Consider the following 25242-nt stretch of genomic DNA (forward strand, 5'->3'; position numbering starts at 1 on the left):
AGCTATTTTCAAGGCTTTAGATTGGTTAATAACTTGTAAAAATAACAGACCCACGTGGGGATTGACCAATAGCATCGATATGTGAAAAAATATGAAATTGACCAAATTTGGACATACAAGGTTTCCGCCCGACAACGACGATATATGAAATTACTTCATTAATTAATGTGACTTTCTATTCTATTCTTCTCTTTAATTATATTCTTTCTGAACAATATACTAACAAGCTGAAAGTTCAGAACAAACTTAAAGGACTAAGTGTAACTGGGCAAAGCTGAGTTTATGAAGTTGAGTAGACATCCTTGATCTTGGGGAAAAGATTCGGTCATGGTGTATAATTGCCAGAAGAAGAGCACTTATTGTGATATGAGACTGCCTTGACTGTGGTTTGCCACTTCCTGCCATACAGGAAGCTGTTCTGTGGCTATTCTCATAAATGAGTATGAGATGAGAATTTCATGTACTTGTAAGTGTAAGTTGGCTTTCAAGCTGTTGCAAGGTCAAGCATGCTTAAAAGTGATAGCATTAGCAAAGCCTGTCATGACAACCCTAGCTCTAGGAGGTGGAGATTTGTGTACACTTAATTAAGGAGTAAGAAAATAGAAATGTTGCTAAACACACACACTTTTGTCCAGCGCACCTTTTATATCTATAGTTTATAGTACTTCAAAGGCTCAAAAAGTGCTGATGTGACCTGGGCAGAAGGTGAGTTGGATGTCTGATCTAGAGAGTAAATTAAATGGATTCAAATGAATTAGACTTACCAGCCAGCAGAGAAGCTCTAAGAACACAGACTGTAGAGAGAAATAAAGAGGAGGAAGTTCATGAAGCCAGTGATGGAAAAACCAAAGCTGTCTCAACAGATCTTGGAACATGCTATGAAAATGAGTAAATATTATTATACTCTGTCCATTTTATTAGGAACACCGGCACACCTGTTTATTTATGCTGTTATTTAAACATATGCATAATATCAACCAGCTACAGGTCAAGAGCTTGTGACCGGAAGTTCCTAAATCTATAATCTGTTTTAATCAGTGTGAGTCTGAGTCCCAGGATAGCCTCAGATTCCTGTCCTTGGCTGACATGACATGAGACCTTCTAGCTCATTCACTGCAAAGTTTAATATGTTGTGATTCCTGAGATGTTTTTTTGCTCACTGTAGCTGTAATGAGTGCTTATTTCTAATTTCCTGGTCATTCTCCTCTGATTTCTCTCATCAACAAGATGTTTTAGGTGGCAGATCTTCCACCTTCACACCATTCTGAGATCAGCAGTTCTTCTAAACCTTCTTTTAAAACTTTTTCTGTATTTTAGGATCTTTAATTGAGAATTCTGTTTCTAAGTTTGTGCAAAATTCATTTTTATTCCTTTTGAGAAAGATATTAAACATTTTTCAAAAAAGTTGATGATTATTGTATTGGAATTTTGTTAGACTTCAGTTAAAAGTAAACCTGCTCTGTAAATGTCTTCATCTAGAGAACATCTTCACAGCTAAAGAAATATAGAAACAGAAACAGTTCCTGTTAAAGAAACAGTTCCTGTTAAAGTTAGTCAAAAAACCTCGAACTATTTTTACTTCAGATAAATTTATTTCCATTTTTTTACATCCCAAAAGTTGAAGACCAGCTTGAAGCATACTTGTAGGCGAAACCTTGTCAAACCCCCAGAGTACCCCAAGTGTCAAGAAGCGTCACTTCCTCTTGTCTTGTCTTCTAACAGACGAGTGACAAAGGAAAGAAACATAAGGGGTACATGTAACGTGTCAGGCCATAACAAGATCATTTATCTTCCTGGAAGGATGAAGAGCATTCTTCCTCAAGATATTTATTTTTATGATCAACATGTCACTCCATAACCTCCAATGAGTCAACACAACTCCCATGAACTAACCTTGTGGATAACAAAATTTATAATATTTCTGATTGTTCTAAACAAAATCAGAGTAAAATAGATTTTTGATTTTATTAAGTATGAAGATTTATGCACAGATAATAATATGAAGTCATACTTTTCCATAAATTAATGTAATTTGTTTGTTTTTTAAAAAGTTACATTACCAAAAATACTTTAAATGTTTTATTTCTGTATCATCATGTTTCCATATTTGACTTGCTCCTATTTTTAAAAGGCAGAACAATGAAACTAAAAGTGAAACTTCGACACAAACCTCATATCTACATTATTTAAAGCAACACTTCAGAATGTGTGATTGTGAGTGTAAAGTTGAACTGACCTTTATCCTTCATGCTGTGACTTGACTGATTTCCTCCTTTACTTCCTGTCTACTTCCTATTTACTGTAAGTGTGTTTTAGACATCATGAAGAGGTTGATAATGAGATAAAGTATAAAACCTACCGAGTTGTACTGTATAATTCAAAGAGAAGAGCTGATCAAATGATTTCACTTGTCACAGAAAAGTCATTTGGTTAATGAGACAAACCAGTAACCAGAAAAAGTCTGAAGTAAATGTACACAAATTAATTTTGTGTTTAAATCCACATTTATCATTTAGTTGAAGCTTTAGTCATTTTGTAGACAATAAATTCATAAATTCAAGTCTGACTGAAACCGACTTCTTAAGACAAACAACGATTTTTAGAAAACGTAAAAGCTCAATAAATTCTTAAATAATTTTGTTCATATTTCAGTTTAGTAATTTTGTATCAGTAACAATGAATGTTTTTCTAGTTTGTTAAAGAAGCCTGAGCCAAATGTGTGAAAGCAACAACTCAAGAAATGAGTGTTGGTGTAAAACGATCTACAACTAAAAGATCACTGTTGAAATTTTATTATATGAATCCGAGCTGTGTGAAAGAACAGAGCTTTTTTCATCGTGATCAGAAACACACACAAAACATCAGTCTTTAATAAAAATTATTTTCATCATCATCATCATCATCATCATCATCATCATCATCCGGTTCATGGTACAAGAGAACAACATTTGTCCGTTTGAATGTGTAAAAAGTGTCGGAGCAGAACAGAAAACAAATCAGAAGAGAACAGAAGACAACGTCTTTGTGCTGGAGGCCGTGTGACATTGACATGTTTTAAGACGTGTGAGATGATGTGGCTCGCTGGCAGTGATAGTTTTTGGGCAGTGTTCTAACATGGTCATGTTCACGTTTACTGAACACCAAAAGGAATTTTAGAGGAACAGGGCTCTCAAGTATCACACATTGAGAGTGACAGTCACTCATTTTGGTCTTTTGTCACGCTCTCCTGCCACACATTATATGTCACACAGAAAAACGTACTATTTATCATATATTTAATATGCCGCAGTGCCTAAAATGTATCATTCCGCACCGCTGTCTCTATGGAACCGGGCAGGAACCAAGCGCGTCTCCCCTGGAGATGTTACCTGACACTTATCAGCCAATCAAAAAAGAGGCTACACAACAGCCAATCAGAAAATAGCACTATTGTATCTGGATAAGATTTAACGCAACAACCAATAAAAAAAAAGCAGATCCTGGAATTGTTTAGCATCGTCCTCGTTCACCCACAGAGAAAAGAACTGGAGCTGCGAGCATCACTTTGAGCACAGAGTAAGTCATGATCTCCTGTTGTAATGTTACAACAAATTCACAACTTGTTTGACACAAACAATGACATTGTGACTGCTGTTAGAGACGTTTCCCAGATAATCAGCAGGAGTTTTTCATGAGTGTCTGTAACTTAGCCAACAGTTTTACAGCCTGTTCACTGACAAAACCTGCTCAGAACAAGTAGTCTAGGCCAGTGGTTCTCAAACTGGGGCCCATGAGATGGTGCCAGGGGGCCCCAGTTTTATGACATTTTATAAAATAATGAATTTATCATAAATTCTGTGTAATTAAATATGTAATTAATACAAAAATATATATTTCTTAATACAGAAATATAAGTCTACTAACCTCCAGCACCACACTGTATAATTTAATGTTTTGTTTAAAGGTGGTGTGCACGATGTTTGAAAGCCAATGTTGACATTTGAAATCACCTAAACAAACACGCCCCTAACCCAAATGGGTGTCACCTGTTTTGATAGCTCCGCCCCACACATACATACATAACCCAGGCAACTATTATGGTCGAACCTGCTGGGGCAGCTGGCCGAGGGGATATTTTTATCATTAAATGAACTCAGTGAGTAATACTATGGTAATACAGGTCAAATGTGTTTTTGTAGTAATTTATGTTGTACTGTGAAAGGTTTAGAAGACGTTCAGTTCTCTTCAACACTGGAAAGCTGATCCTATATTAACACGGGTCCTGCTTCTTGCCTTATCGTAAGCCTTTTTTCGCTTTTTGTTTTTATCCACCATGTCAATGTTTCATTCACTTTTGGCTAAAATCAGACATGCGCACTGAACACTCTCTCCACCGCATATTGACAAGACACGCCCCTTTCTGCTCATTGGCTACATGTTTGTTTTGTTAATCGGCCCGGCTCAGTTTTCTGAAGCATTTCTGGAGCCCTCGAGGAAGCAGAAACACGTTCAGATTCGAGATTCCGTGAAAGTCGCGTGCATAGTCAAAGTGAAACGTGGAAGTCTTTCAAGCATCTTAATATCTTTTTTATTTTGTGAAGAGGTATTGCACACAGGTACAATGATGATTCGTGTCTGCAGTGGAAACCGGGACTGAAGTGAGGAGGCATGTGTCATAGCTTTGAGATGCTCATGGTGGCGGTACCTCAGGGGGAAATAGTCTAGGATCAGGACCGGATCATGGTGAGTTTGTAGTAAACATGTAAAAACCAACATGTCAGCAGATTGGATGCCGAAACCGGTGACACGGTGCATGAAGTTCAAATACTCCAAAAGTTCAGTTTGTTGTTCCTGACTATTAAAAAATTCACTGACTTCAGGAGGATGGAACAAGAATTAAATTAAAATGAAAAAAAAGAAGAAAAAAAAACACTGTTAGTGAAGTCTTCTGAGATATTTCCTTTTCAGACACAATGGGGACTTGCTTCCACTCAAGACCATAAGACTGCAGGACATCGTTTCATTCCAATGTAAGTGCTGAGGCAGTGGCTATTAACTTCCCTGCTTGCCAGATGTTGGATTGTTACTCTGGTCACATCATCATCATCATCATCATCATCAAAAAAGCGAACAAGGACATTGAGAATTTTGTCCATGCTCTGGGTAGGGTCTTCATCAATATTCAGTGAAATCATGCAGTTTTTGAGTTTCTCAGACAGGCGTTTCTTGAACTCTGGTGCTATGCCATGTGTATTTATATAACTGGCATGCTGATTTAAAACCAGCTAATTTTTTTTTTTTTTGCACAAATTCACAATGTTTTGGATACAAGGAGATCTTTATAAAACTCTTACAATACAAGCTACATTCAGAGAGGAAAGAAAAGAGCAAACAGCAATATCAGAAGAAACGGTTTCATTATTTTAGCTAAATCTCTTCACTGATCTTCAGTTCCTCAACATCATCCCTCTGCTCTGGAAATATTATCAGTTCATACTGGACTAAAGACACTCATCTATTTGTTATCGTGTTGGTATTAATGTAAATCATGTGCATTTTGGACCAAGACAAATGAGAAAAAAATTTGCACACAAACTGTCACTGAATTGACTGAATAAACACCACAAATCAGGGACGGAAAAAGCGCTGTTAAAAAATGTCAATCTTTCTTTCAACACTAGATGGTATCATAACTGCATTTATTTTGCTGCTGCCTGCACAGTCTGTATAAAACTGCTCACTGCAGCATGAGCCTTTACAGTCAGTGTGGGAATGAGGTAATGATGATGAAAGAACTATTTTAAAGCAGAAGAAACAAGAAGCTAAAGAAGCAAAAAGAGAGAGTGAGGCGAGGAATGTGTACGAAACTTTACACAGAATACACACACATTCAAGTCGAGAAGAGGAGGAGGTCCTGTTTCATGTCACTATGTACTACGTCAGGTGCACTACACGAACTGTACCAGCACATCATTGAGCAGCAGACAGCACACCCTGATGCTTTTCTCATCATAGCTGGGGATTTCAATCATGCAGACTTAAAGATTGTGTTTCCAAAAATATACCAACACATTAACTTTCCAACACGAGATAATAACATTTTGGACTTTGTTTACACCACACAGAGAGGAGCCTACAAAGGCCCCCCCACCTTGGTGCATCAGACCACATCACTGTCATGCTAATGCCTGCATACAGACCACTCAATTAAAGTCACCAAACCAGTTCAGAAACAAATTCCAGTGTGGCCTGTGGGGTCGTCGGAGGCTCTTCAAAATTCTTCAAGTTTTGACACATACAATAACACCACAGACCTCCAAGAGTACTCAGAAACTGTCACTGCCTACATCACCAAGTGCATTGATGATGTAACAGTCACAAAGACCATCACTGTCCGGGCCAACCAGAAGCTCTGGATGACAGGGAAGGTCTAGAGACTCCTGAAGATGCAGAACGCAGCCTTCAGAGCTGGAGACGAGGTGGGCCTGAGGACAGCCAGGGCCAACCTATCCCGTGGCATCAGAGAGCCTAAGAGGCAGTACTCCAGGAGGATAGCCCATCAATTCAGTGACAGCAGAGACACTGTGGCAGGGGATACAGACCATCACGGACTACAAGGCCCCACCACGGATCTGTGACAGCAACATCTCTCTGCTGAACGAGCTGAACGCCTTCTTTGCTTGCTTTGAGAAGCAAAACAGCACCACTGCTCAGAAAACTCCACCTCCTCCCGGTGACCAGGTGATGATGCTGACCCCGGATAGCGCGAAGAGATCCTTCAGCAGTATCAATGTACGCAAAGCTCCTGGTCCTGACAACATTCCTGGGCGTGTACTGAAAGACTGTGCAGTGGAACTCACTGATGTCTTCACAGACATTTTTAACATCTCACTCAGTCAAGCTGTTGTCCCCACATGCTTCAAAGCTGCCACCATCATTCCAGTCCCGAAAAAGCCGTCTCCATCATGCTTCAATGATTACCGTCCTGTTGCACTTACTCCTATCATCAAGAAGTGCTTTGAACGGCTAGTCATGCACCATATCAAGTCTGCCCTACCCTCCTCTCTGGACTCCTTCCAGTTTGCATATCAGCCCAACCGCTCAACTGATGATGCCATCTCAACTGCCCTCCATTCAGCACTCACTCATGTGGACAAAAAGGACTTGTACGTTAGAATGCTGTTCATAGACTTTAGTTCAGCATTCAACACTATCATCCCTCAACAGCTCAGTAACAATCTGCTTCAGCTAGGGCTCAGCACTTCACTGTGCAACTGGCTATTGGACTTTCTGACTGGAAGACCTCAGGCAGTACGGGTCGGCAGCAACACATCCAGCACCATCACACTGAACACTGGGGCCCCCAAGGATGTGTTCTGAGCCCCCTTCTCTTCACCCTGCTGACCCATGACTGTGCACCATCACACAACTCCAACCTCTTTATCAAGTTTGCGGATGACACGACTGTAGTGGGTCTCATTAGCAACAAAGATAAGACAAACTACAGGAACCAGGTGAGACGCCTGGCCGGGTGGTGCAGTGACAACAATCTCTCTCTGAACGTGGAGAAGACAAAGGAGATTGTTGTCGACTTCAGGAGAGCACACACTCAGCATGCTCCTCTGACCATCAATGGTGCCACTGTGAAGAGAGTGAATAGCACCAAGTTCTTGGGTGTGCACATCAAGAGGACCTCTCCTGGACTGAAAACGCAGCAGCACTGGCCAAGAAATCACAGCAGCGTCTCTAATTCCTCCACAAACTGAGAACCAGAGCCATGCCACCCATCATGCACACCTTCTACAGAGGCACCATCGAGAGCATACTATCGAGCTGCATCACTGTGTGGTAAGGTGCTTGCAACGCATCCTGCCAGAAGACGCTACAGCGCATAGTGAGAGCAGCTGAGAAGATTATTGGTGTCTCTCTCCCCTCCTTCCAGGACATTTACGAGACCCGTCTCACCCGCAAAGCCCTCTGCATTGCAGGTGATCCCACCCACGCATTACACAGCTTCTTCAGTCTGCTGCCATCAGGGAGGAGACTGCAGAGTCTCCGGGCCAGGACCAACAGATTGAAGGACAGCTTCATTCATCAGGCTATCAGGAAGCTGAACTCACTCTTGAACTTGCCTCCACTTCCCTTTTCTGCCCCAGGCACCACAGATCTATGAACCCAACACACCCCTCCAGATCCCACATCCCCAGGTCCTTCCACTCCCCCCACTAACATACGACAACATGCACCAGTCACTTTGTGCAGCATTGATCTGCTCATTTTTCACTTTATTTGCATATGCCTTGCACTGTTTTATTTAAATTCATAGTTAATATTATGCACCTTGGGACTGAGAGAAATACAATTTCAATTCACAATGTGTATGTACTGTACATGTGGAAGAGTTGACAATAAAGAAAACTTGAACTTGAACTTGAACTATATATGGTTAAAATATCAATAAAAACTTGACACCCAAGTTCTGGATCTCAGATTTTACGCCTATCCCTTGAGTGCGTGAGGTAAATCATATCCCTTCCATCTGCTTTGGTGGCCGCAACAAAGCAATCTGGTCTCCAAGCAGCACCTTATGTAGGGTAGTGGTAGCTATCGCCTAGGCCTATGAGGCCTGCTGTGTGCCTTCACCGCTGGGGATTATGGCTTGCTCCACTAGGTGTATCGCCTTGTCCTGCACTCTGACTAGTTAAATTGCTCTTCAGGAGATTTGTGCTGTGGCGGTTTGGTCCTTTCCACATAACATTATCAGTTTATATAAGCTGGACCTAGACCCTGGTTCTGGGTTTTACATCATAGAAAAACTAGGATATTTGTTTTTATTTTGTATTTTATAGTATTAATGTTTAATTATACAAACTCATCAGCACATCAGCTAGCAAAGATCAACTGTGATATGTATTTAGATTTTTTTGTTTATGATTGTCTTAATATCAAGAACAAGCAAAATTCATTGATAAAAATAATGATTTTACCAAGCATTAAACTGAAGCAAAGCCTCAGCATCCTCATTCTTCTTCATTTCTTCTGGCTCTCTACGAAGGCGGTCGCATTTTCTCTCCCTCTCCTCCCCCTTACCTTCCCTGCTTTGCTCCTCTCGTCTCGTCTATTGTCTTATACTTTGAGAGACTCTCTCCGCACTGCTCTCCAAACTAAAAAATCTGAATATCATGGATTTGATCAACTGGTCTCTCAACCTATTTGGAACCATGATAACATGTTTTCTGCTCACTGGATTAGGCTTTGCCCTGGTTTATCGAGAAATTCCGAAAATGGAAATGGATCGATTCGGAGACCAGAATGGACTAAGAGAGTAGTCGTGTAAATTGGAATGCGTCTACTGGGGGTGTGGTAGCCTAGTGGTTAAGGTGTTGATTAAGGTGTTAATCGGAAGGTTGTGAGATCGATTCCTACGTCCACCAAGCTGCCACTGCTGGGCCCCTGAGCAAGGCCCTTAACCCTCAATTGCCCAGTTGTACAAAAAATGAGATAAAATGTAAGTCACTCTGGATAAGGGCGTCTGCTAAATGCTGTAAATGTAAATGTACTCGCCCCAAGACCTCACAATCTTATCTGCTTTTGGCTCCCCTCAACCAGCACTGGCCTTAGCCAAGGCTGCTGTTGGAACAACAACTCCCCTGGAAGAGCACTGCAGTGAGACTCTCTTGCATTCCTCCCCCCCACTTCCACAGACACCTGCTGATTGTTGACTCAAGGCTGTCTCCACGGCAATTTGCTGTGTATCGCTAAATGGATTTGGACCTGGATTTGATGCAGGGAGTGCGACTCTCCAGGCCTACACATACAAAAACAGTTACATACATACACACCCATATGCACATATATAAAGATATGCATTCTAACCCAACACCCCCCACCCCCATCCCATGCCTTCGCTGCTTTGTACTGCCAGTCTGAAAGTGGGCCTGTGACCAGCGCCGAGAATGGCTGCAGGACCGGATGGCTGCTTGCCTGTGCTGGGTTACCTCCACCCCCCACTCCCCTCCCCTGTTGCAAGTCGTGTGTTTTTCACTGCATACTGATTATGTGCTTATGTTGCTGAGGTGTTTTTCCTGTTCCCACATTGTACTCCCCACAGGAGCATAGTCTGGGGGTTGTTTTTTCTCCTCCCCTCCCTCATGTTATGCTGTATTTCTTCCTCAATCCCCTGTCTTCCTGTCCTGTCCCGCCCTTGTCATATTGTATGTATTGTATGTAAGGACAGGTTGATGGCTAATTTCACTGCTACCTGTGACCAGTGACAATAATGGGCTACTACTACTACTACTACTACTACTACTACTACTACTACTACTACTACTACTTTTTCCCATGCATCTGAAGAGGTGGAGTTTATTTTTTGTCCAGTTCCTGTTTCTGTGGTGGGTTAAAATGCACAGTAAATATCACAGCTACTGTATCAGAAGCACTTTTCTAGACTACATTTATTAAAGTGAGTTTTCCCATCCAGTTTAATGCAAAGAAATGCTGGATTTTACGACAATCCCAGTACCCCAGCGGATAACAGCACGGTTAAACTTTCCTACTAGTCCCATGTGTCTCTACACTAACAAAATACCAAAAACTAATAATCAAATTCAAACATCAGAATGACTTTTAAAGATTAACACAAATGTAATTTATTAACAAAATAAGTGAGCAAAAAAAATACCACTTATTTATAAACTCACATTAAGTAAAAATAGATGAAATGTTACAGTTGTGATGAAGGTTCACTAACTTCTACTTAAGTCTCTTTTTCCTGCTTCTCTCTTTCCCACCTCTCCCAATGATGGAGCCACTGACCATAGCACTAATATAGTAGATATAAAAAGTATTCTTATTAAAATAACACTTCTGTTACAGGTCTTAGTGATGTTTAAAAAAAAGATAAAACGCCACACTCCTTTTATGTGATATAGTAACTAACAAAACTGAAGTGAGAAAAGAAATGTTTGAGGGAAAAAAGAATGAGTAAATGTACAATAACTTGTTTGCATAAGTGCAAATCCCTTACAAACCCCTTAACTAAAACATCGATGCAGCACCTTTTGCATATAATATAGAGTCTAACCAAGTCTGGCTATAAGTCTACCAAATTAGCATGTTTTAAGTTGCCACTCTGGACTAGTTTATGCTTAAAATAATTTGTTTATTGCCTTGAATCTTGACTTTGCCCTTGGATTATATGCTTGTTTTGTTTGCTGCACTTGTGTCTGTACCTGTATCACTTGAAATAAAATGGGGTTTTAGATAATCATTTACTTTTCCATATTACTCTACACAATTTTGCTTTGCTTAAATTTCTGCATGCTCATAGTCATTTCTTTGTTCCTCAGCATCAACATTAATGTAGTCATCATCTGCATCACTTCATTGTTCAGGCTCTGCATTAATGTAGTCATTATCCAAGTCCTCAGAATCATCCTTCCGGTAGAAAATGGTTTCTGCCTCTTCTTGGTGACACTCATATGTCCTTTTTAGCACCTACAAATTAATTGTGACAAAATACACACAAATTAACAGATCAAAATTTTAGATCAAAATTCAATTTCACAAGAATAATACAAATTATAAATAAAACCATTTGTGTTGTGCTGTTATACAAAACTATGCAAGAATGTTGATTACATCCTAAATGCATTTAGTATTGTTATACATCAGAAATTTGCCAATAATTAATATTTTATGAATTAAATAATGAAATATTCTTTTTATTAATTTATAATTTCTAAAGGTGCTGGTGCAACTATACTTGGCAACTCTAACCCAGTCATTCTGCAATGCTCCCTTCTATTTAAAATGGAGTCCTCCCAGTTTCCTACAGTGAGGGATAAGATAGCTTATATGATTGACCTACTAACAGGTAAAGTTCTGGCAGGGGATCCGGCAGTGTGGCGTTATCTGAAATAAGACCCCATGGTTTATTCATTTATTGCCACACTACAAAGCACATTTGATCACCCCTCTGTTGGGAGGTGTCTGATATCATCTCTCCTCTGGATGCACCAAGGTGTCCGCTTGGTAGCAAATTTCACTATTGACTTCTGAAGCATAGCAGCTAGCTCAGGCTGGAATGAACAAACTTTCAAGGCCACTTTTGTACAGGGCCTCTCCGAGGAGATTAAGGATGAGCTGGTTGCTCGGGACCCTCCTGAAGATCTGGAGGCTCTGTAAAACCTTGCTATCTACCTGTATAATTGCCTCCAAGAGCAGTGAATAGAGCAGCAGGCTAATAGGCCAATTCAACGCAAGCAGGCTTGCACGCAAGAAGGTCTCGGCACCCCTGGGTCTCCCAAACCACAAGAGACACCTCCTGAACCAAAGCAGTTGTGTGCTGCAGGCCTAAAGCAGCAAGAGGTCCACGTTCAGATGCCCCACACTCAGGGGCTGTGGGCAATTTCATTAATGAGGAGATGGCCCACAGCCTCGAGATTCCCTTTCAGGTCCTTCAACAAAAGCTGCCTGTTTCGGCCCAGGATTGGTGACCTATGGCTTCCGGGCCCATAACCACCCAGACTGAACCAAACTCTCTACATTGTAAGAAATTACAGATAACTGCACAAAATTCCACTCCAAGATACACATCTAAAAGAGCTCATTCCTAAAAAGGTTTAAGTGTCATAAGGTAATACGTTTAGGACTCTAAACATATAAACTTGATTTAATTATAAATATGGGAGTGGCAGCAGGACATCAAGGACTGCCACGAACAAAGGGTTTACGTGACCATGATTACAATTTAAAGTGACCATATGGTTAATAACAATTGTAACAATACCAAGCTAAGGTGTACGTGACCATGATGAACATTTAAAGACATCTGGCTAGATAACAATGTGTGACCCAGCCATTAGAGAGACACACAGTTCTTACGTTCAATACATATTCAAAGCAGAACCTCGTTTAAATGACCAAAGGGGAAAACAGTATAAAATGCTTGAGAAGGATTTGCTCGGGGTTCTTACTGACTCTGATGAACCCAAAGTACTTCATGTATTTTGTCACTGCTATACTGGAATAAACTTCTTGTTCTTTATTAAGATCTTCACCATCAGCGTCTTATTTTCACACAGATTTTTTTATTTCTTACAACATATTGGGCACCACACCGAGTGCATGGCACCCATATAGATTGGTCCATGGGTTCAATCTCATTGTGGAGGCCACAATACACCCCAGAGTTGCCTCAGGGGTGCTTACAACCCACTAAAATACCATAAAGGAACCTTTGGACCTCCAGAGTTCCAGAGGATTACTAGGGCCTTCAGGAGGTATTTTCAAAGAACAGGGCCAAGGCCTTACCACTCTATAGGCCCTTTGACTGTGCCATTAACCTGCTTCCAGGTGCAGTTCCCCTCCAGGGGTAGGCTATTTTCCCTCTCTCTAGAGCATAAAGCCATGGATGAATACATCAAAGAGGCTTTATCTCTGGGACATATCCACCAATAAACATCACCAGCTAGCACAGGTTTCTTCTTTGTTAAGAATTATTGATAAGTGGCCTAAACCCAGTTACCCAAAAAGACTGCCACCCCCTCTCCATGATGAGCTCTGCCTTTGAACACATGAACTTAGTTTAAATCAGGACAGGGGATGAATGGTAGACCACCTTCATCACACCCTGAGATCATTATGAGTATCTTGTGATGCCCCTGCGGTCTTCTAACACATTATCAACAAGGATCTCAGGTAGACACCAAACCACTATGTGTTCATCTACCTTGACAACATTTGAATCGTCAGTAGCTCCCTTAAGGAGCAGGTGGCACATGTTCACCAGGTCCTTCAGCTCAAGATATCACATGAGCAATATTTAATTCTTAGGCTTTGTCGTATTGAATTAAGGGCTGAGTATTGACCCAGTTAAGTTTTGAGGAGTCAGGGAATGGCCTCAGCCCACCTCGGTTCAGGCATTCCTTGGCCAGCCCACTGTGCGCTTTGAGCAAGAAAAATCAGGGCAAGTTTATATGGACACCTGAGTTTTTTCATGCTTTGGTTCTGGTGGCCAAATATAGACAAAGATGTCCTGATCTATGTCTACTTCAACCCCTTCCATACCATTGCGTCCATTGTCACACCTTTCACTGGACTTTGTCGCTGGTCTACCAGAGTGTCAGGGAATGAACAACAATCCCTCAACATGGGTAAAACATGTAATTTGGTGGGAGTATGGACAAAAAACACTGTGGAACTCGGCTTACAGAATATCACCTTTGAAATGCCAGTTAAAGCTACCGTCCTCTCTTGTTTGCAGAGCAGGATTAGGAGCTAAGGGTCCTTCTCCTGCCCAGTATACCAAGGAGCTAAAATTGCTGCCTTGGTATATTGGGCCCTTCAAAATCCTGTGGCATACCGCCTGGATCTTACTCTATGAATATCAACCCCATTTTCCACTTGTCCAGACTCAAGGTGGTCCTCTGTAGCCCCTTGGTGCTTACAGCTAAACCTGCCCCACACCCACCCCATTTCGTAGATGGATCCCCAGGCTTCATGGTGCAGCGGATATTAGACTATCCGTGCCACGGGAAGGGGTGTCCAGTACTTAGTCAACCGAGAGGGATACGGTCCCACAGAGGAACACTTGTGGGTCCCATCACGGCACATCCTGTTCCCAGAGCTTATCAGAGAGTACTGGCAGAACCGGTCTGCAGGCATGGTTCTGTCGGGAGCCATCCCTGAGGGTGGGGGTACTGTAACATCGCAGGGGCCTTCTTGGGCAAATCCGCTCCACACTTGTGCAGGCTGCTATTTAAACCTCGGAGTTTTTTCCGTCAGCATGGGGACATAGTCTGTGCTACAGTTTAGGGCAGAAAATCTGTATCAGAGTGCTAGCTGCACTAAGTGTTAATGTTTTTGAGCTTAGGACATTTATTGAAGGTTTTATTGATGTTCAAGTCAAAGTGTAGCGCTTCAACACCAAAAATTATTATTATTTTAGAGCTATTGCTTTTCTAGTGGTATTCTACCTTTGTTCCGGATTATTGAGCCAGATTTCTGTCCACAGTTTCCCACTTCTTTATTCAATCGGACAACGGGCTTAACTCGGTACTCACCCTCACCCTGTACCAAGCCCTCCCCTTAACATAATTACTTCTAACACTGGAGACTTCTTCCAGAGATACTAAAGAAACTTGCCCTTGCATAAACTTTCAACATGTCTCTAATACACATTTTATAAAAGATCTATTTATGTGGACCTTTTCCCCTCTTGGTTTAGGTTGTTGCACCAGAAAAATGATCATAAATTACATTTAGTTGTAATAGAAAATGAATCAGATTTAAGAATGTAAAAACATTCTGAAGTAAAACATAATTATGTTGGTTCTATCTTCAAGTGGATGTTTTTTTTAATAACGGATGTTTTGATAAATCACACTGTGAATCACTCTTCTTGTCACTCTGAAATTTTCGTATTTTCTGTGTTTTCACAAAGCAAATGATAACTGGAACTAAGATGAGAAGCAGTCCTGCTGTTACTCTAATACCAATGTAGGGAGCTAGGAATGCAGAAAGAGAGTCAAGTCTTTCAAATACTAAACTGCAAAACACAAAAAATAGACATAGTTTATTTTAATATACCTTTTACAGTAACAAAGGTAGTGGAGGTAAAGGTATGTGAAGACACTTTACAGTAACTTCATTAATACAGCTATAGATTCCCTGATGATCAAAATCTGCTTCAGGAAAAAGGAAGACAGCTAGCTGAATGTTTGACAGCTGGCTGCATTCTGGAGATGTTAAATTTACTAAACCCCACTATATATAAATATATACATACATAAAAAGAAATAATATTAGAAACAAATGTAGTTGTATTTAAAATATCCTAACTAAATTCAATACTCAGCTGAACAATCAAATATGTTTTTGGTAACTGCAGTGTTTTGGCAGATCAGTGTATAACAACCCACAAGCGCACAGCACTGCTGAATTTCTACAAATCATTTATTAATATTCTATAACAGCTTTATAGGAATGTATTTGTTCTAATGCTATAGTAATGTATTTGTATAACAGCATGCACCCCTAGCTTTAGTGGATGGCAAACATTAAAACAGGTGTATTTTTCTGTATGATGTAATATAATAAATATTTTATCTCTCCAGTTGGAGTGGCTAAATGACAGTACATACAATATAAATATAATAACAAAGTCTTAATCAGAATCAGGTTTTTGGCCAAGTCTGTTGACACACACAAGGAATTTGGTTCTGGCTGTTTGTGACTCTCAAAAGTACAAACATAAATAACACTATACTATACAATACAAGACAAAACAGACTATACAAGACAAAACAGACTATACAAGACAAGACAGACTATACAAGACAATACAAACGATGAGATACAATATAGAAAATATGAGTATTAAATATGAACACAGAATATATGTCTGTTCAGTAATGTACATAAAGTGTGAGAAGTGCATGATAGTGAAAAATAACAGTATTGTACAATATTATGCTTTTTGTACAGTATATAGCAGCAGTAGTGTGTGTAACATATATGGATGATGTGATGACTGACGGTTCTGATAATGCAGTACTTATAGGAAATATAATTATGGTGAGTTGTTAATCAGGGTGATTGTCTGGGGAAAGAAACTGTTCCTGTGTCTGGCTCTTTATCGCCTGCCAGAAGGGAGGTGCTGAATGAGGTTGTGTCCAGGGTGTGAAGGGTTAGAAGTGATTTTTCCTGCCCGGTTTCTGGTTCTTGTATGCTACAAGTTCTGGGGGGTTGGCAGGGAGGCACCAATTATTTTTTCCTGCTGTTTTAACTGTGTGTCTGTTCCTGTCCTGTTTTGTTGCTGCACCAAACCAGATGGTGATGGATATGCACAGGACAGATTTAATGACTGTAGAGTTGAACTGCATCAACAGCTCCTGTGGCAGACCATAGTTCCTTAATTGATGTAGAAAGTACATCCTCTGCTGGCCCTTTTTGATAATGGAGTTTATGTTGCACTCCCATTTCAGGTCTTGGGAAATGGTAGTGCCCAGAAACTTGAAGGTCTCCAAAGATGACACAGGGCTCTTGGATTGTGTGAAGGGGAGTAGTGTTGAGGGGTCTTTCCTAAAGCCCACTATCATCTCCTCTCCAACACCCTTCAGTTTTGAGGGTGCTTAGCTCTAGGCTGTTCTGACTCTAGGCTATGTTTAGCTCTAGGCTGTTCTGCACTATATCACCAGTCGCTTCACCTCCTGCTGGTATGCAGACTCATCGCCATCTTGGATGACACCAATGAGCGTAATATCATCTGCAATTTTCAGGAGTTTAACAGTTGGGTCACTTGAAGTGCAGTCATTGATATAGAGGGAGAATAGCAGTGGGGAGAGGACACATCCCTGATGAGTGCCAGTGCTGATTGTCTGAATACTGGATGTGACACCTCCCAGTCTCACCTGTTGTTTCCTGCCTGTCAGGAAGCTGGTAATCCATTGACAGATGGAAGGGGGTATAGTGAGCTTTAGGAGTATGGAGTGGAGAATTTTCGGAATTATTGTATTAAAAGCTGAACTGAAGCCAGTTGGTCAACACATGCGTTGAGACAGGAGGGGGAGACACTGTGGACCTGAAGCTTCCCTTGTCTTCTGTCTCTGAAAGAGCCGATTCACATCCTCTTCACAAATACTGAGCGCATCTTGAGTGCTGGGAGGAGTTGTTAAAGCGGTTTCCAGAGGAGTGATGGGTCAGTCAGTGGGCTGGGTTGAATGGGAGGTATGAAGATATTGTTCTCAAACCTGCAGTAGTACAGTATAACAGCCCACAAACCCACAGCACTGATGAACTTCTACAAATTGTCGATTAATATATATATATATATATATATATATATATATATATATATATATATATATATAATATTATACTATATATTATATAATAATATATATATATATATAATATTATACAGCTTTATAGTAATGTCTTTTCCATATCATCTCATCTCTAATGTGACAAACTACATTTTGGTGATGGAACTACTGTGTATCTGCTATAACAGATATAATTGTCAGGGAGCTACCTGACTCTTCTCCCATGCGTGCCCCGCCCGCACGGAGCGGCTCGCCGGCGTACTAATGACACACACCTGACTCTCGTTTCTACCTCATCACCAACCCTATAAGATCCCCTCTCTCACGCTAACCAGCGTCCGTTATTACCAATGGTTCGGCGTGCTTCCAACACGCTGTTAGCATTCTCTTCCGGACTTCGTGGGCCGCGCTCTCTAGCGCACCACCGGATATTTATCTCTGCTAACCAGTTGTTTGTGGAATTAAAACAGTTTGCCTTCACTTCGGCTTTCACCTCTGTGTTTGGCCAGGTAAATCTCTACATGGAGATGCAGCCTCAGCGCTTCCCTTCCGAGCGCTCCAAGGTGGCGTTCCTCATTTCGCTCCTGTCCGGAAGAGCGCTAGCTTGGGCTCAGGCCTTGTGGGACTCTGACAGCCCCATGATGGAGGTATACGATCATTTCGCGGCACACCTTCGTCGGACATTTCTACTCTGTCCACACTCCCGGTGACGCTTCTAACTCCCTCTCTCTCTCTCTCTGTGGATGCGCTGGTGGACTCAGGTTCGGCAGGGAACTTCATATCCCAAGCCTGCCTCAACAGCTTGCAGCTCCCCCAGGAGAGGGGTTCCCAGGACTTAGCCGTCCAGACCATCCAGGGACGCCCACTAGGTCGGGGCTGGGTGAAGTACTGTGCGCCCATAGTGACTCTATGCGTGGGGCTGTTCCATAGAGAGGAGATAAGGTTCATGGTGCTCGACGAGTGCACTGTCAGCGTGATCCTGGGTAGGCCCTGGCTGAAACAACACGCCCCTGCATGCTCCTGGGACCCCTGCGATATCCTGCAATGGAGTAGCCACTGCCGGGAACACTGCCTCTCTCCGCTTCCATCCAGGGTCCCCAAAGCCCTGGTAGGCGCCACCAGGGTGGAGGAAGCCACGACATCCCAGCAGGCAGAGATCCCCACGGAGTACCAGGCCTTCAAGGACGTGTTCAGTGCCCAGGCAGCTACTCGTCTCCCCCCTCACCGGTGCGGGGACTGCTGCATCGACCTGCTTCCCGGGGCTAAGCTGCCGAAGGGCCGAGTCTATCCCCTTTCTGCTCCAGAACATCAGGCCATGGAGGAGTACATCCAGCAAGCGCTCCGGCAGGGGTTTATCACGAACTCATCCTCCCCGGCTGCGTCGAGCTTCTTCTTTGTGGGAAAGAAGGACGGGGGGCTACGTCCCTGCATCGATTACCGACAGCTCAACGCCCAGATCTCCCCTCTCCCTTACCCTCTCCCGCTGGTCCCAGCAGCTCTGGAGGCCCTGCGAGAGGCACGGGTGTTTTCTAAACTGGATCTCCGGAGCGCGTATAACCTGGTTCGTATCAGGAAGGGGGACGAGTGGAAGACCGCCTTCATAACGCCCTCCGGACACTACGAATACCGGGTCATGCCGTACGGCCTATCTATCGCCCCAGCTGTGTTCCAGGGGTTCATGAACGAGGTGCTCCGACCCTTCTTACAAAGGTTCGTCATGGTTTACATCGATGACATTCTGATATATTCAAGGAACCTAGAGGAACACCATCACCACGTCCGTGAGGTCCTAGGGGCACTTCGTTCCCAACAGCTCTACCTCAACCTCTCCAAGTGCGAGTTTCACTGTAAGGAGGTACAGTTTCTGGGCTACGTCATCAGCGCACGGGGTATACAGATGAACGACAGGAAAGTTAAAGCAGTGAAGAGCTGGCCCGTTCCGGAGACTATTAAGGAACTCCAACGCTTCTTGGGCTTCGCTAACTTTTACCGTCGGTTCATTCAGGGGTACAGCCTGATCACCGCTCCCCTCACTTCTCTCCTCAGGGGTAAGGCGCGGACCCTGAGGTGGACCAAGGAGGCCCAGGGGGCGTTTGAGGAGCTCCGCCAGCGCTTTTGCTCCGCTCCCGTGTTGCGTCATCCAGACCCCCGAAAGCCCTTTGTAGTGGAGGTGGACGCCTCCTCGACGGGGGTGGGGGCTGCTCTCTCTCAGCAATCAGGCACCCCACCACAGCTCCACCCGTGCGCTTTCTTCTCCCACAAGCTCTCGGCCGCAGAGCAGAACTACGACATCGGCAACCGGGACCTTCTGGCTATCAAGCTCGCCCTGGACGAGTGGAGGCACTGGTTGGAGGGAGCAGAGCACCCATTCACTGTGATCACAGACCACAAGAATCTTCAGTACCTGCGGGAGGCCCGGAGACTCAATGCCCGGCAGGCTCGTTGGGCCCTCTTCTTCACTCGGTTCCAGTTTCAAGTCACCTACCGAGCTGGGGCGCTCAACGGAAAGGCCGACGCCCTGTCCCGGATATTCGGGCCTGAGGAACCCAGACATCCGGACCCCATTCTCCCTCCTTCGATCGTCGTGGGGCCTATTGTCTGGGACATGGACAGCGAGATCCGTGCGGCCTCCGTCAGGGAGCCCGCCCCCAGAGGGTGCCCTGAGGGAAGGGTTTTTGTTCCCACATCCTGCCGCGGGGAGCTAATCCAGTCAGTCCATGAGGGACCGGGCACGGGTCACCCAGGAGAGAGGAGGACGGTCCAGCTCCTTCAGGCTCGCTACTGGTGGCCAAGGATGGCAGAAGAGGTTACCCGCTACGTCCAGGAGTGTTCCACCTGCGCCATGGCCAAGGTACCTCGCCACCTGCCCGTCGGCAAGTTGGTGCCGCTCCCCGTCCCTCAGCGCCCCTGGTCACACCTAGGCATCGACTTTGTGACCGACTTGCCACGGTCGGGGGGAAACACGTGTATCCTGGTAGCGGTGGATCGCTTCTCTAAGGCCTGCCGACTTGTGCCTCTAAAGGGGTTGCCCACGGCCCTCGAGACGGCCGAGGCCTTGTTTCATCACGTATTCAGGAACTTTAGTCTCCCGGAGGAGATAGTTTCGGACCGTGGGCCCCAATTCTCCTCTCGGGTTTGGCGTGCCTTCTTCCGGCTCCTGGGGGTGTCAGTAAATCTGACGTCGGGTTACCACCCTCAGTCCAACGGCCAGGTGGAATGCAAGATACAGGAGCTGAACAGGTACTTGAGGACTTACTGCAGCCAAGATCAGGGAGATTGGGCACGGTTCTTACCCTGGGCGGAGTATGCTCAGAACTCGCTTCGCCAGGACTCCATGGGCCTCACCCCTTTCCAATGCGTGCTGGGGTTCCAGCCGCCCTTGTTCCCCTGGTCGGATCAGCCCAGCGACGTGCCTTCGGTGGACGCCTGGTTCCGGGAGAGCAACCGGGTCTGGGAATCGGCGCACACCCAGTTGTGTCGGGCCCTCCGCACCACCCGCCGGCACGCCGACGCGAGACGTCTGGAGTCTCCAGGTTACCGCCCCGGGGATCGAGTGTGGCTCTCTACGAAGGACCTGAAGATGAAACTGCCGTGCCGCAAGCTCAGCCCCCGGTTCATTGGGCCGTTCAGGATCGCCAGGAGGATTAGTGACGTGTCCTACCGGCTGGAGCTGCCACCGGGGTACCGCATACACACAACCTTTCACGTGTCCCTGCTGAAGCCGTGTGTCTCGCCCATTTCTCGCCCTCCAGGTGGCCCCGTGGAGCCCGTCCAGCCGGAGGTCGTAGCTCAGCCGGGCGTCTATTCAGTGCGGGAGGACCTTGACTCCAGGAGGCGTGGGGGTCGCCTCGAATACCTGGTGGACTGGGAAGGGTACGGCGCGGAGGATCAGTCTTGGGTAGCACGACAGGACGTGCTGGACCCAGGCCTGCTGGCAGATTTCCATACTGCCCACCCGCACCGCCCGGCGCCCAGGGCTAGGGGTCGTCCTCGTCGTAGGGTCAGGGCGTCCGGTGCCGCCCCTGGAGGGGGTGGTGGTGTCAGGGAGCTACCTGACTCTTCTCCCATGCGTGCCCCGCCCGCACGGAGCGGCTCGCCGGCGTACTAATGACACACACCTGACTCTCGTTTCTACCTCATCACCAACCCTATAAGATCCCCTCTCTCACGCTAACCAGCGTCCGTTATTACCAATGGTTCGGCGTGCTTCCAACAGGCCGTTAGCATTCTCTTCCGGACTTCGTGGGCCGCGCTCTCTAGCGCACCACCGGATATTTATCTCTGCTAACCCAGTTGTTTGTGGAATTAAAACAGTTTGCCTTCACTTCGGCTTTCACCTCTGTGTTTGGCGTAACAATAATAACATGATAACAGGAATAAACTTGAAAAGATGTTACACATCCATTATAAATAGATAAAATGTATGATGTGTTTTCCTTTAACTAATCAAAAAAAAGTGAATAGTTGACAAATGTTTATAGTATACACAGAATAAAATACTGTACTTTGTGAAATAATCCTATAGTGAGACCAAGTGCGCACCCCTAGCTTCAGTTTGTATAATGTTTTAGCTCTCGTATCTGAATGCATACATTATAATAGCACTGAGGACAAAGACATAATAAGAGATTTCTGTACCTGAGCAAGTAACACCAGCATCTTCACTATGGCTACAGTCGTTTACTCCAAATCCTCTGTGAGAGCACTGTGTGATGGTGCTTTCACTTCCAGAACACTGAACATCATCCAGCCATATTACACCACTTCCCTGACCAAAGTGGGCACTTTGATGAGCTTTGACAGCTTTACCACATCCAATCTGTGTACACACCACCTCTGCATCTTTCAGGTCCCAGTCGTCATCACACACTGTTCCCCACTGACCATTATACAGGATCTCCACTCTACCAGAGCAGGGGTGACTGCCACCAATGAGTCGTATGCTACCTTACAAAACAAACAGCAAAATGCATCCCAGTATTACTTAATGATATTACTATATGACATTTTTCTAGTCCTAATAATTACAAATCCTTATAATTTCTCAAAAAAAAAATTATATAATGAAAAATTAAACAGCTATAATTTGCATTGAGTAACGTAACCTGCATAAAAACACCAATTAAATCCAATTTGATTCTCTTTTTTCAGATTACCACCTCATCCTCTGTTTGTAGGTTATGTTATTCAATTATCAGTGACTATTAATGATACTCCTAAGACAAGGAGATAAAAACAAAACATTTGAATAAAGGAAAATTAAAATACTTTCAAATCACATGAGCCAATATTTTATTCACAATAGAACATAGATAACATAAATGTTTAAACTGAGAGATTTTTAACTTTTATCCACTAAATGAGCTGATTTCAAAGTTGATGCCTGCTACATGTCTCAGAGTAGTTGGGACTGGGTCATGTTTACATGGTGTAACTTCTCCTCATCTTTTCAAAACAGTTTGAAGACATCTGGGCATCGAGGTTATGAGTTTTTGGAGTTTTAATGTTGGAATTTGGTCCCATTCTTCCCTGATATAGGGTTCCAGCTGCTAAAGAGTTTGTGGTCATCTTTGAAACAAATGTTCTCTACAGGTGAAAGATCTGGACTGCAGGCAACTGATTCAGCACCCGGACCCTTCTACAATAAAGCCATGCTGTTGTAATAGCGGCAGTATGTGGTTTTCTTTGTCCTGCTGAAATACACAAGGCCTTCCCCGAAATAGACATTGTCTGGAGTTGTGCACATTCATTCATTCATTCATTTTCTACCGCTTATCCAAACTACCTCTGGTCACGGGGAGCCTGTGCCTATCTCAGGCGTCATCGGGCATCAAGGCAGGATACACCCTGGACGGAGTGCCAACCCATCGCAGGGCACACACACACACACACTCTCATTCACTCACGCAATCACACACTACGGACAATTTTCCAAAGATGCCAATCAACCTACCATGCATGTCTTTGGACCGGGGGAGGAAACCGGAATACCCGGAGGAAACACACACACAGAAGGTGGAGGCGGGAATCGAACCCCCAACACTGGAGGTGTGAGGCGAACGTGCTAACCACTAAGCCACCGTGCCCCCGATTTGTTCACATGTTGCTCTAAAACCTTTTGGCATTTATAGTGCCTTCCAAAACATGCAAGCTGCCCAGATCGTTTGCACTTCTGCATCTCATACCATCAGAGGTGCTGGCTTTAAACTGAACACTGTGATTTCCAACAATATTGTTAAGTTTGGATTCGTAAGACCATAGGTGTAATGAGTCTGTCTGTGTTTCTGTCCTGTTTCTGTCTGCTGTCTTTCCCTGTGGCTAATTGTTTGCTCCGCCCACTCTTTGGTTTCCATGGACATTAATTGTACTCATTCATCTCCTCAGGCGTGTTGTCTTTGTCTTTGATTGTCTCTGCTTTGTCATTGGTTCCTGTCAGCTATATGTACTCTGTTTGTTCACTTCCCTGGTGTTGGTCGTTTTTGTATGTTGGATATTGGTGTGCCTGTTCCTGTTTCCTGTTAGCCCTGTTTGTTGCCTTGTTCTGTCTGCCTGTCTGTTCAGCTGCTTTCTTGTGTTTTGAATAATTAAACTTTAAAATCTGCATTTGGATCCTCACTCGCCTTTGTCCTGCATCGTGACAATAGGACAATTCTCCACTTTGAAACAGTCTATTTTAAATGATCCTCACACATGTTCACACATGTCTTCCTTTGTGCATGATAGAGATTAGTTGGCATGTGCAGATGGCACAGCGGGTTGTGTGTTTACTGACAGTGGTTTCTGGAAGTGTTCCTGGGTCCATTTAGTGATGTCATTGACACAATTATGTCAATGAGTGATTCAGTGTCATCTGAGGGCCTGAAGACCACGGACATCCAATAAAGGTCTTCCGTCTTGTCCCTTATGCATAGAGATTTCTCCATGAAATCTGAGATGATGAGATTTACAAAGACTTTGCTACTTGACATTGAGGAACTTTGTTTTTACATTATTTAACAATCTTTTTTACACACTCTTTTTCTGAGATTGGAGAACGTCTGTCCATCTTTATTTCTGAGAGACTCTGCCTCTCTAAGACATCCCTTTTATATCTAATCATGTTACAGAGATGATATCAATTAACTTAATTAGTTGCTATATGTTTTTCCAGCTGAATCTTTTCAAAATGTCTTGCTTTCTCAGCCATTTAATGGCCTGTGCCAGCTTTTTTGAGACCTGTACCAGGCATTAAATTTAAAATGAGCACATTTAGTGGATAAAAGTGTAAAATTTCTCCATTTAAACATTTGAGTTATCTATGTGCTATTGTGAATAAAATTTTGGCTCATGTGATTTGAAAGTCTTTTAGTTTTTACTTCATTCAAATTTAAAAATGTCCCAAAGTTTCTGGAATTCGGGTTGTAATTAAAAATACATACAAACTGACTGTGAA

The 25242-nt window shown here is 43.6% G+C and overlaps 1 protein-coding gene across 1 annotated transcript in view; it reads right to left on the bottom strand.

The window, feature by feature from the left end:
• Nucleotides 1–25242, bottom strand: part of LOC132861506 (deleted in malignant brain tumors 1 protein) — a 190423-nt gene that overhangs the window by 64804 nt on the left and 100377 nt on the right. The window contains exon 4 of the mRNA XM_060893065.1: nucleotides 22445–22757. Within this exon, the coding sequence (XP_060749048.1) occupies nucleotides 22445–22757 (313 nt within the window). The remainder of the gene's footprint in view (nucleotides 1–22444; nucleotides 22758–25242) is intronic.

The sequence above is a fragment of the Tachysurus vachellii genome, chromosome 18 (assembly GCF_030014155.1).
Source record: "Tachysurus vachellii isolate PV-2020 chromosome 18, HZAU_Pvac_v1, whole genome shotgun sequence".
Taxonomy (NCBI): Eukaryota; Metazoa; Chordata; class Actinopteri; order Siluriformes; family Bagridae; genus Tachysurus; species Tachysurus vachellii.